Below are 11046 nucleotides of genomic sequence, written 5' to 3'. Positions count from 1 at the left end.
TACCGATTAAACGTTTCAATAGGCTAATATGTCAACTGAAAAGATAAATATATTATAAAGTAAAAAGAGAGAAGGAAATAATTTAATAAACTAGTATAAGTTAATTTAGCATTCGTTCGCTAGTTTTTGAATAACTTAAAAATCTGAATCATCATCAACATTGCACTGATAACTTTAGTTTTGATAACAGCGAATATTTCGTTCAACAAGGTATCATCGAAGCTTTCCGCCAAAATAATAAAAAAAATCCATAAAAACACAGTACTGAACATGGCAATAGCTCGTTGGCTCTTGGATCGTGAAAAAAAAGCTATGATGACTTGACGTCACTCACACTTCCTGATCACTCGTGCACAAAAGAATGGCACTCATCGCATAGAAATATTAGTCCAGCCGTTAAGTAGAAAATTGTATATTGTTTTTATCCGTATTATACTATAGAATTTGTTGTAAGATTTTCGTGTATTATAATATTCGGTTATTTGTGCCGGATATTTTTTGTGCTAATAGTATTATGTAATTCCATTTATGTAAAGTTTTATACATAAAAATAACTCATATACAACAGAAGATATTACTGGTTTTTCATTGCAAGGGCTAATTTCTCATTAAATACAAAATTTCGAGTGGAATCTTCTTTGTTCAAAAATTCTGTGGAATATTCGGTTTGAAATTTACAAAAAAAATACAAAGAGAATTGGCTCCGGTCAGAACTCTATAGAAAAATATAAAATATTCGTACACAAATATTGAAATATTATAGAGGAAAACCCTTGCAGAATATTTGTATACATTCCATACTAACAATGTCAAAAAGACCTTTCTAGACGCCCACCCAGTGAAAAGGGAAAAATCATTGAGATGGAGACTCGTAGGCACCTTCCAGTGATGATGATCATCATCTTCATGGTGACCCCTGTGGTGATTTGTGACACTATGATCTCAACGCTGGGAGTCTCTGTCATACAATGGGCTATTGAAATTTGGAACATCATTAGCACCGGTGGTCCATCGTCATCTGAGATATGGTGGTGCCCCGGAGTACGAAAATTCATGACCATTTTCTTCCAGAAGAGTGCAATTGAGCTTTTATCAGTGTGTAAATCGCTCCGTAGGACCGACCATTATGCGCTAATACGCATGGATTATGATATCCGTAAACTTGATTCTGGCTTCAGTAATATTTTAGGCGGTGCAATCGGTGTCTTCTGGGCTGCTAGAACGGAAATTAATATGTTTTACAAAGAGTTCGAGTCCGCTATACAAGAGAAAGATTTTGATGCTCAACAATTGTGCGGCTGGGCCATGGGGATCGTTCGAGATGAGCTCGTAACAACATTAGTGGAGCGCATTTATGATGGTCTAAAACTTGAACACAAGGATAATGACTTAATGGGGGCTTTTATGGATCATTTTGAGGTATGTGAAAGAGATTAAAGGTGTATCAGGGTAAAAAATAATTACACGGAAAGAAATTTTAGGTAAAAATTAGCTCTCCAAGTTAATTTTATCATAAAAATCTATCTCCAAGTCTAATTTTTCCAATAAAACTTGATCTAAAGAGGGGTTGACTGCTATTTTGTCTCACCTTTCGCCCTCTAGAGATCTAATTTTTATTCAAAATGTTATTCGCTATCTCTGTCGAAGACGGTCAAAAAATTTTCAGAAAAATCATGAAAAAATCTTGGGAAGGTCTCGCTGGTGATCAAAGAAGATTATCTGGAAAATTTTTGAACGACAATTTGTTATTTAGATATTAAATTAAATTGCAGAACTTCTGCAAAAAAAAGAAATATTACCTATCGAAGATCTTCCACAGAAATTATTTCTACACGAGTAATTTTGAATTACATAAATAACTTGTTAATTTCGTTGAGGTCCTTTACAATGGTAAATCCCATAGAATTATTTTATCCATGCACTTTAAACGTAATACGTAATTTCCTGCCTCAGCTAGAAGAAGTTGACTCGCCAGTATGTCATCGAGAATATTCGTCATGGGATCGTCTTAAGGCAATCTACGATTTGATCGTAGTGACAGAGATGAAAGCATATCTTCTAGAGGTCTACGCTCATCATCTACTGTATGCATACAATGGCGAAGGGTCTTGTATGTGGTAATTTTTATACTGAGAAATTTAATCAAATTTCCACGCATTCCACCAACTGATTGGTATTTTTAGGCGTATATAGGTATGATAGTTCAATAAACCAAGTGCGACGCCTGCATCAGAGACTTCGAACCCACATTAAGTCCTACAGCATGATGATGAACCAAGCGATGATGGATACATCGAGAGAATTTCAACTTTGTAGCGATGACTCTTTCATACGCGGTATGTGGCATCAATCAGACAACAGCTATGGATGACCAAATTTCATTGATCGTTTTCAACTTTTTGTAAACATTAACAAAACGTCGGAATTAAATAGAAATTTTTCTGAAGGATCAATCGATAAATTGTTCGAGTTGGTCAAGCAGTCAGGGTTAATCGAACTAGGTACCTGAATATCTCAGTTCCTGTTCAAGAACCGAACTAATATTTATTTCAGACGTTTTTTCGTGTATACAAAAGATTTATAAAATTTATAAATATTTGGAGATTTTTCCGCTACCAATTTTTTTTAAGACATAACGCATTTGGAGTTGGAGGGGGCGATCCAGGGTTTTCTGCAGAACACGGATCTCTATTTTCAAGGAAAAAGGCATGATGTTACATGCAACGCCATGAACGGAGATAAGGGGCTGCCAATGTATTGTTCGAAAAGATGGAATACTTGCTCGAGCCCCATTAGAAGCCCTTGTTTTGGTAGAATTACTGATTGTAAGGAAATACCGGGAATAGTATCAGCATGTGCAGCGGTAAGTCTTTGAGAATGAAGTTAGGTAGACCCTCACTGTCGTCAGTTCACTATTTAAATTGATGACTGATGAACTGATGAATTCATTTGTGCTCGTGATGGTGGATCAAATATAGTGAGCTTGAAATAACAAGATATCCACTTCACTGATAACTTGAATATATATATATATTTTCATCGGTGCAGTAAAATCTACCCAACTAATTTTCACCATCTCTGCATCCATTTTCAAAATAAATATTATTTTTTTCTGTCAAGAAACAAAGTCCTCAGCGTTATGAATGGATCCACACAGCCCCTTCTGATGAGGATACTTGCGAGTCCGGGTTGGTGTATCAATTGAAGTGAGAATGATGAATAATACTATTATCCATGATAATTTTTGAATAATTTTTATTATTTATTTGATTTTAGGGAACCGTGCTTCTGTACGTGCATAGACAATGATGTTGAGTCTCGTTCAACGCATATATTCAACTTGCAACCAGTTGAGGCTGATGTACATAACAACATGTATGCATTCTGCGAAAAAAAATATCTGACTTTGGAAAATCATTCAGAAATCTTTGGACGTCTTCCCCAAGATTATTCCAAAAGGCTTTTTGATGAGCCAAAAATTTCATCAGAACATTAATTTTTCATTTTTTTTTCCTGATATCTCTAGATTTTCTAAGGACAGAAATTTTTCTCCATTTATCACAGTATCGAGAATGATATTTCAAGAGATTTTCAATAATATATAATATGCTAGGGCAGTTACCGGGGTACGATTTATCGTACAAAATGGAATTATGCAGTTTCAAATCGAGCAAGCATTGGTGACCAGGGATGGAAGAATTACAGGACAACCTGAGTGGAAACCGATCGTTGATATAAGTGCCGATATCGATGCAGCGAGACGGAAGAAAACGTTACGAGGGCAGTCACCTCAAGTTGTTCCTGAGATAGATTACCTAATTATTGAGCAAAATATAGCCATACATTTCGATGAATTAGCAGTCAGAGTGAATCAACTTCTTACCGGTAATTATAGCCATAATATATGCAGTTTTCATTGTTAATTGTCCCTCGTTTTTTTCTCCCATCGCAGGAGTGAAATTCCATTACAATAATGCGGAAAGAGCAGTACATATTGGTATATTATCTCGACCATTCGATGCTAAATCCGGAAATTACACTGTCGTTGATAATCCAATCATCATCCTTCCCACGAGTAGAGAGAGGTAACCGATTTTTTAACCTCACACCGAGAGAAATTTTAGCTTTGAGTGTTGACTTTTTTTCGGATTTTTTTGTTGTCAAAGAGCATTCAAGACTCATAAATGATAAAATCAAATTTATTCTCAGACGAGTTATGGACTTCCACTCACAAATGGGAGACCAAAGGCAGCTGATTAATCATATCAAAACCCTGGATAATTCGGCCTTGATCACTTCATCGGGCGAGGATACCTGGGGACAAAAGACATTGCCATATTTTGATGCAAGACCTATCTCCTTTAACCCGCGGACAGCCCTGGGAGGGCTCGGAATATTTCATGAGCACGTGGGTAACATCACTGGAACCATTAGAATAAAGTTGGTTTCGATGAACCATTTCAGTTTCATGATGATCACCTTGAAGGATAACGATTTCGATGCGGAAATCTAACTATATCTTACTATAAAAAAAACCTCGAGATAAATCAGGAAGAGGAATGATTTATCTCGAGTTTCGGCGTATTTTTTTATATCCATTTTATTATGTTTGTCGTGGAGAGAAATTATACAGGGTGTCCCAAAATTGAACGTCCAGACTTTAAACTTAAGTTGGGGGTGAAATTCTGGAACGAAAATCCTGAGCGACTTTTTGATCAGACGCACCCCCTTCAACTTATTCAAGGTTGAAGTTGGACGAATCAGGAGTGTGGAATACCCGCTCGCACGACGCTGAGGAAAACGTTCGCGTGTGGTGGTGTCCCCACCATACGGTACCACTCCCCTGCGGCGGCAGAAAGGTATGACTGGCGGCGGTCTGTAAGAAGAAGGGGAGGGAAATGAAAAAAATGAACACCCAAAAAAAAAAATCATCAGCGATTGATCATTTTTTTTCTCCTTCGCTGAAAGAAAAAATGAAAATCTCATACAGGGCCAATGGGGCTTTAGAAAATTAAATCGCCGGGTTTTTTTTCCAGCGCTGTAATTTTCAACGCTGTGTTTTTCTCCTTTTCGATTAGATTAAGAGATTTAAGAGAATGCCCTTGGTTTCATCTCTTGGCATTAATTAGGGGAGGAGTAAATAATTTTTATGTAGCGGACGGGTGTTAATTTTTTTCATTTCCCTCTTCTTCCTCTTACCGGCCGCCGTCAGTCATCTCTTTCTGCCGCCGCAGGGGAGTAGTGCCGTATGGTGGGGACACCACCACACGCGAACGTTTTCCTCACCGTCGTGCGAGCGGTTATCCCACGCCCCTGATTCGTCCAACTTCAACCCTGAATAAGTTGAAGGGGGTGCGTCTGATCAAAAAGTCGCTCAGGACTTTTCGATTCAGAATTTCACCCCCAACTTAAGTTTAAAGTCTGGACGTTCAATTCTGGGACACCCTGTATACTCTCATCAATTTGATTGAATCGATACATTAATAACTTTCACACTATTATGGATTATATATGGAAATTTATGTCCTTTAATGTTGAATAAAAACCAGTAAGACTACTAAACAATTGAGAATCCCATGCTGTTATCATATAGGTATAATGTTTTATGTATAAAAACCTGATCGGTTATTCCATAGAACCTATGTTTTTCTCTCTTTTTTATTTTTTCTCTCTGACTGCAAAAAATCATAGAATAAATTCATTGAATAAACTATGAACGTGAAAAACTGGTGATTTTATATTTCGAACTTTGGGTAATGCCAGGGAGGTATTTTTTCCCACCGACACTATAAAAATATCCGTAAAATCATCGAGTTATACATGGCAAGGCCTTATTGGTCGTTGAATCATAAAAAAATATCTTGAACGATTGGACGTCACTCTCAATTCTCACTCCTTATATAGCGAGTGACAATGGCGCATATCACAGAAGTATTAGTTTCTCTTTATAAAACTGATTGTGAAGGCGAGGAAAAATTGTGCATTTTTCACCCCATCTCATAAAAAACCTAACAACATCATCATGGAGCTGAAATTTCCTAAGGAAATTTTCACAGCCATATTCTTGTTGTCATATGTTGACAATTCGATCGGCCTATCAACGCTAACAACCCTCGGCTCGTCCATCGAAGAATGGGCTACACACGTTTGGGATAAGATAAAGCAGGACACATATGATCATCTCTGGGAAGGCTCCGTAGATGGCTTATCATATTCTGTACATTCATTTGACAGAATTGGTAAATTTATGCTCATTGAATTTCAAGAAATCAACGATTTTGAAAATCTTCTCAAGAAGCGTGTCCTGAAGGGGGCTATGGTGGTGAATGAATGCATGACACAAGATGATGTTTTCAATACGGGAATATCGAAGTTGTTGAAACATACAGATGCCATTGATCGTATCACCCAGGAATTAGAAAATGCGCTGGCACTCGATTTTTTACTTTCACAACAATTGTGCTCGTGGGCAAAATCAGTTGTTGATGGGGAACGAATGTTGAAGGAGATACAGCTGATTCACCGAATGTTTTCTACAAGTAAATGCAGTATACTGCTAAATTTAGCGAAGCTAAAATTCATGGTATGGAAATTAAGTGATTACATATACATCTTCAACAAATCATCAGAAGGATCTTTGAAAGACGAATAAAAAAACATCTATTCTATTTTTTCATACAATTCTTTTTCAATAGTTTCCAAAATATTAGGAGTGTGAATAAGTCTTTCCCGTTTTTTTCAAATTTTGAGCCTTTATTGTGAAAAAATGGTTACAAATGAATTATTGAAAGTATTGGCCATCGTCTTCTTGCGTTTGACACGAATCTTCATCAAGCAAAGTCGCCAATTCTTGATCTTCAAAGATTTGCGGCCGCCCGGAACGCTCCTTGTCTTCCACGTCGAAATCACCACTTTTGAAGCGTCGAAACCATCCGCGAACACTTGAATCATCGACACAACCTTCTCCATAAGCTTCCTGAAGCAATCGATGCGCCTCGGCAGCAGATTTCTTCAAATTGAACCAATAAAGTGAAACTTCCCGCAAATGACGTCGACTCGGCTCAAATTTCGACATTTTCACGATATCAAAAATTTATGATGCGAAAAAATTTCAACTAATGTGTTAGTGTGGAATTGTTGACAGATGAATAAGCTTTGATTATGACATATGTAACCATTGAATACTCGCACAGTATTGGTGGCGGCATCTCTTACAAAAAACGGGAAAGACTTATTCACACACCTAATAAATTTTATGATATCTTCTTAAAGGAAAAAGAATTGTTGAAAGATGTTCTACGGGAGAGAGAGAGAATCTTGCAAAGATTCTTCTGTACTTCTGCTGAAATTTTCGGAAAGATCTAATGACAACAGTCATTTCATTTCACATTGTCCGAATGTCAGTGAATTTTTTTTTTCGCACCTTCCATCGTGGTGACTCATCAAATGGACAGAATAATTCTACTCAATTCATACAAATGCAATTATTTCAACCAGAAAGCGGCTAGTACCTACACATTTTGTGGTAAGGGATATTCACCATATGACTACATTCACACAATCTACGATTTGATCGTATCAGTGGAGAAGAAGGCTCATCTTGTTGGAATTTTCTCTCATCATCTTCTGCATGTGCACAATGGCACAGCCCTACAATGTATGACTCTATTGATTTCACGAAACAATTATTCGTTCATCTAGTCAGCCGATGGAAAATTTCTATTTATTATTTACAGGCCAATATAGCCGATCCGATTCTACGCGGGAAATCAAGGCGTTGCATTCCCAATTTCTAACTCGTATCCAAAAATATAATGATCTGTTTACCAACAGCTTAAAGACTGCAGTAAAAGAATTTCAGGCTTGCGATGATACTATGAACTCTTTCGAGAGGGGTAAATTTCAATCAGGATTTCTTCGATTGCCCCTGATGTATTGATAATTTATTATGACCGAATTATGTTGATTATTTTTCCCACCCAAATTTCAGCCAATAGAATTGCACCATTTGTTGATATTTTGTATAGCCTACCTCGAATATCAGCGATAATTTTTTGAATATTTTGGTAAACAAACGACACTTAACCAAATAAACCTCTTTTCATGTCATGGCACAATTCTCTTGGCCGAAATTTGGATAGGAAAAATAATCCCCTGAATACCACTCGAGCTTCAAAATTATAGAATATTTCCCTCTAGGTTCCCTGCATACAAATGAAGTCGTCAAGTTTTTCAGGAAAAATCACTCGTGCTTCGCACTCGTGATTTTTTAGCCTGAAAAACTTGACTCCTTCATTTGTTTGCAACGAATCTATCGGGAAATATTCGATAATTTTGAACCACTTGTGGTATTATATGTGAATATTTTCAGACGTAACGTATTTTGAATTGGAAGGCGCCATACAAGGATACTTGCAAAAAAATTCATTGGGCTCTTTGGTCCAGGATATTCCCGGCACTTGTGACCTCATGAGCGGGGGACACGATCAACCAAAAAACTGTGATCGTGTAACGAATTTTTGCGCGACTCCACTCAAATATCCTTGCATGGGTTACATTACCGGTTGCAAGGATCTACAGCCAATTTCTCGTCAAGCATGTTTAACGGTAAGCTCATCAGATGCTAAAGCAATTTTTTCAATAATAAATTTCTTTTTCAATATTCAAGTTAAATAATGAAGTCGTAGACACGATAAAGAAAAACTATAAAATTCTTATTTCCCAGCTATCTCTATGAATTATCCCTTTTTTACTTAATTTTTTTAAGACTCGACGACCACGAAGATACGATTTTTTCGCAACTGCAACTTCTTCTCCGCCGAAATTTTGTCTATATGAGCTAGAGGACCTCAGGTAGAATTAATTATAATACATGGGAGAAATGCTGATGATAATTTTAATTGTAATGTTGATCACACTATTTGGATTATGCTTTAATCGGTAAAGTCTATTGCTACACGAGGAAAAAAAATTATTTTTGCCAAATATCCATTTACTTCAGACAAAAATATTTATCTTTTCAAAATTCTACATCTTCGGTCTAATTACTCCCGATGGGAATTGACTAACGTTTAAATTATGACAATCATATTGCTTCGTAATTATTTCGTTTTTATAAATTAGTGATTTGCTTGAGGGAAGAATTTCAAAGAATTATTTAATGCTCATAATTATTGAAGGAGTCCACTCAACGTTATAATTAACATAATCTTCTTCTAGAACAATATAAGTGAGGCAATTCAAACACCTCATCAGAATTGTCAGGATATCAATACTTTCTAGAAGTAAATGGATATTTGACAAAAATAAGTTTCTATCTCAGTGTAGGGAAAATATAATTCCTTTGACAATTTGTTCGCCGTTGAAATAACCATGAAAATTTTAGGCTCAGTTCAGATTCACATAACAATTTTTTTTTTATTTCTAAAATTGATTCTCGAATTATTAATACTATCGGCAAGATCTAATGCCGTTGGGTTTCGTTGGCTTTCCTCTATCTTTCATGTTGCAGCTCGACGTGTTTATGTACATGTGTGGACAATGACGTGAATTCCATGTCAACGCATCTCTTCAACTTGCAACCGGTTGAGGCTGATACAGCTAAAAACAAGTATGACAAACTATCAATAAATTAATTAATTTTTCAAATAATCACTGTGATGTTAAAATGCTGGATTGGCAGGGTGGTAACTGGCATCAGATTTATAGTGCACAAGAGAATAATGCACTTGCAAATTCAGCAAGGACGATTGGGGGATGATTGGCGGATCGATGGACCAGCAGAGTGGAAACCGATTAATGACATTAGTGAGGAAATACGTGCGCAAAGATTGGGGGTGAAATTACGAGGAAAACCGCCTGCAGTTCGACGAGGGGTGGATTACGCTGTTGTCGAAGAGGGAACGGCATTGAATTTAGATTTGTTGATAGCTCCTAATGGTCATGTTCTCACTGGTAATTATTTGTTTCAAATATTTTTATCTCAATTGTCAAGAGGGAGAGAAAACAAATAGCTCCTTTAATTTATCAGAAAAAATATTGTAAATTTCAAATTAGTAAACTAGGCCGAATCGCTATTTGTCAGACCTATACACAAAGAGATAAACCCAATAAAAATTATTCAACAAATTAATTTAGAAGAAAGCGTCGTGCAGAGAAAAAATCCGAAATTGATTTGACTTTTGTCATGATATGAGAGAAAAATTACGGTCTGCTTTGGAAAAGTTGAATGCTTTTTTTGGATTATTTTCATTCAAACTTTGTTAAAATACTGTGAATGATCTTCTCTGTTTCCACTCGCAGGAGTTAAATTTGAGTTAGCTCCGACGGGGGTGGTAAAATCCCAGAGAATCCAGATCGCGATATTATCAAGACCATTCGATGCTTTATTGGGACAGTGGAGTCGTGATCAAACTACGTCTATAATTATGAGCCCGCGCGATAGGAGGAGGTAAAGTATTATTGAGTAATTAAATTTGTGTCAAATGCATGTATCCCTGAGTCTTCATCATTTGATATAATATTTTTCATTGATAAAAATTTTCTCATTCTCAGGACCGAGTTCGTGTATCCCAAGGGGAAGATAGAGGAGCCAGAAATGCGGACCAAAGAATCAGTAAAGGATCAATTCGTTTCAATCACAACTTCAAATATGGAAAATGATTGGGGGCAAGTGACATTACCATATTTTGACGGAAAACCGGTGGCATCTGATCCGCCTACTGCACTCGGAGGTGTTAAAATGTTTTATAAATATGGAGGGGAATTCCCCGGGTTCGTCGCGTTGAAGTGTATTTCTCTTAATTATGGTTACTTTATGGATAAGTTTAGATATTCTTCAGAAAAGGTTTATCAGATGTCGGGGAATTGATAATATAATTTTATGCCGTTTAATGATGAATGAAAATAACATTTGCAATTATTTTTCAATAAAAATGATTTTTTAATATTATTCCAATGGTTTAATATTTTTATAAAAATATTTCCTGAAACCTATTTTATTTCTCCCTGTAAATCCCATTTACCGTTGTAATATCACAGAAGAGA

At 36.4% G+C, this 11046-nt stretch overlaps 2 protein-coding genes across 4 annotated transcripts; both read left to right on the top strand.

Moving 5' to 3' along the window:
- Positions 1 to 14: 14 nt before the first annotated feature.
- On the top strand, positions 15 to 5565 carry LOC135165317 (uncharacterized). 3 transcript variants are annotated; one of them, XM_064126484.1, is made up of 10 exons: positions 15 to 449; positions 818 to 1419; positions 1954 to 2110; positions 2184 to 2336; positions 2631 to 2863; positions 3121 to 3206; positions 3277 to 3375; positions 3614 to 3885; positions 3953 to 4085; positions 4210 to 5565. In XM_064126484.1, exons 2-10 carry the CDS (start codon positions 862 to 864, stop codon positions 4511 to 4513), a joined length of 1995 nt encoding a protein of 664 aa, XP_063982554.1. In that variant the 5' UTR covers positions 15 to 449; positions 818 to 861; the 3' UTR covers positions 4514 to 5565. The 3 variants fall into 3 exon arrangements, with proteins under 3 accessions (XP_063982554.1, XP_063982553.1, XP_063982555.1); XM_064126483.1 differs by having other exon boundaries at positions 15 to 516; XM_064126485.1 differs by having other exon boundaries at positions 98 to 1419; positions 2700 to 2863.
- A 346-nt stretch (positions 5566 to 5911) lies between these two features.
- LOC135165315 (uncharacterized) lies at positions 5912 to 10951 on the top strand. Its single transcript, XM_064126482.1, has 9 exons — positions 5912 to 6583; positions 7498 to 7657; positions 7737 to 7895; positions 8372 to 8607; positions 8768 to 8853; positions 9512 to 9610; positions 9683 to 9954; positions 10303 to 10450; positions 10555 to 10951. The coding sequence occupies exons 1-9, from the start codon at positions 6023 to 6025 to the stop codon at positions 10868 to 10870; spliced, it is 2037 nt and encodes a 678-aa protein (XP_063982552.1). The 5' UTR covers positions 5912 to 6022; the 3' UTR covers positions 10871 to 10951.
- Positions 10952 to 11046: the final 95 nt, after the last annotated feature.

Source organism: Diachasmimorpha longicaudata, chromosome 8, assembly GCF_034640455.1.
Source record: "Diachasmimorpha longicaudata isolate KC_UGA_2023 chromosome 8, iyDiaLong2, whole genome shotgun sequence".
Lineage (NCBI taxonomy): Eukaryota > Metazoa > Arthropoda > Insecta > Hymenoptera > Braconidae > Diachasmimorpha > Diachasmimorpha longicaudata.
Note: the sequence above shows the minus strand (reverse complement) of the source record. Positions and strands in the feature narration are given on the sequence as shown.

What these genes read in the sequence shown, in the direction of transcription:
- LOC135165317 (XM_064126484.1), top strand. Translation starts at nt 862, where the DNA reads ATGGAGACTCGTAGGCACCTTCCAGTGATGATGATCATCATCTTCATG. An exon ending in CGATGACTCTTTCATACGCG is followed by an intron (nt 2,337 to 2,630) that starts GTATGTGGCATC and finishes ATTTTTTTTAAG; the next exon opens with ACATAACGCATTTGGAGTTG. An exon ending in GGGTTGGTGTATCAATTGAA is followed by an intron (nt 3,207 to 3,276) that starts GTGAGAATGATG and finishes ATTTGATTTTAG; the next exon opens with GGAACCGTGCTTCTGTACGT.
- LOC135165315 (XM_064126482.1), top strand. Translation starts at nt 6,023, where the DNA reads ATGGAGCTGAAATTTCCTAAGGAAATTTTCACAGCCATATTCTTGTTG. An exon ending in TATGAGCTAGAGGACCTCAG is followed by an intron (nt 8,854 to 9,511) that starts GTAGAATTAATT and finishes TTCATGTTGCAG; the next exon opens with CTCGACGTGTTTATGTACAT. An exon ending in GCTGATACAGCTAAAAACAA is followed by an intron (nt 9,611 to 9,682) that starts GTATGACAAACT and finishes CTGGATTGGCAG; the next exon opens with GGTGGTAACTGGCATCAGAT.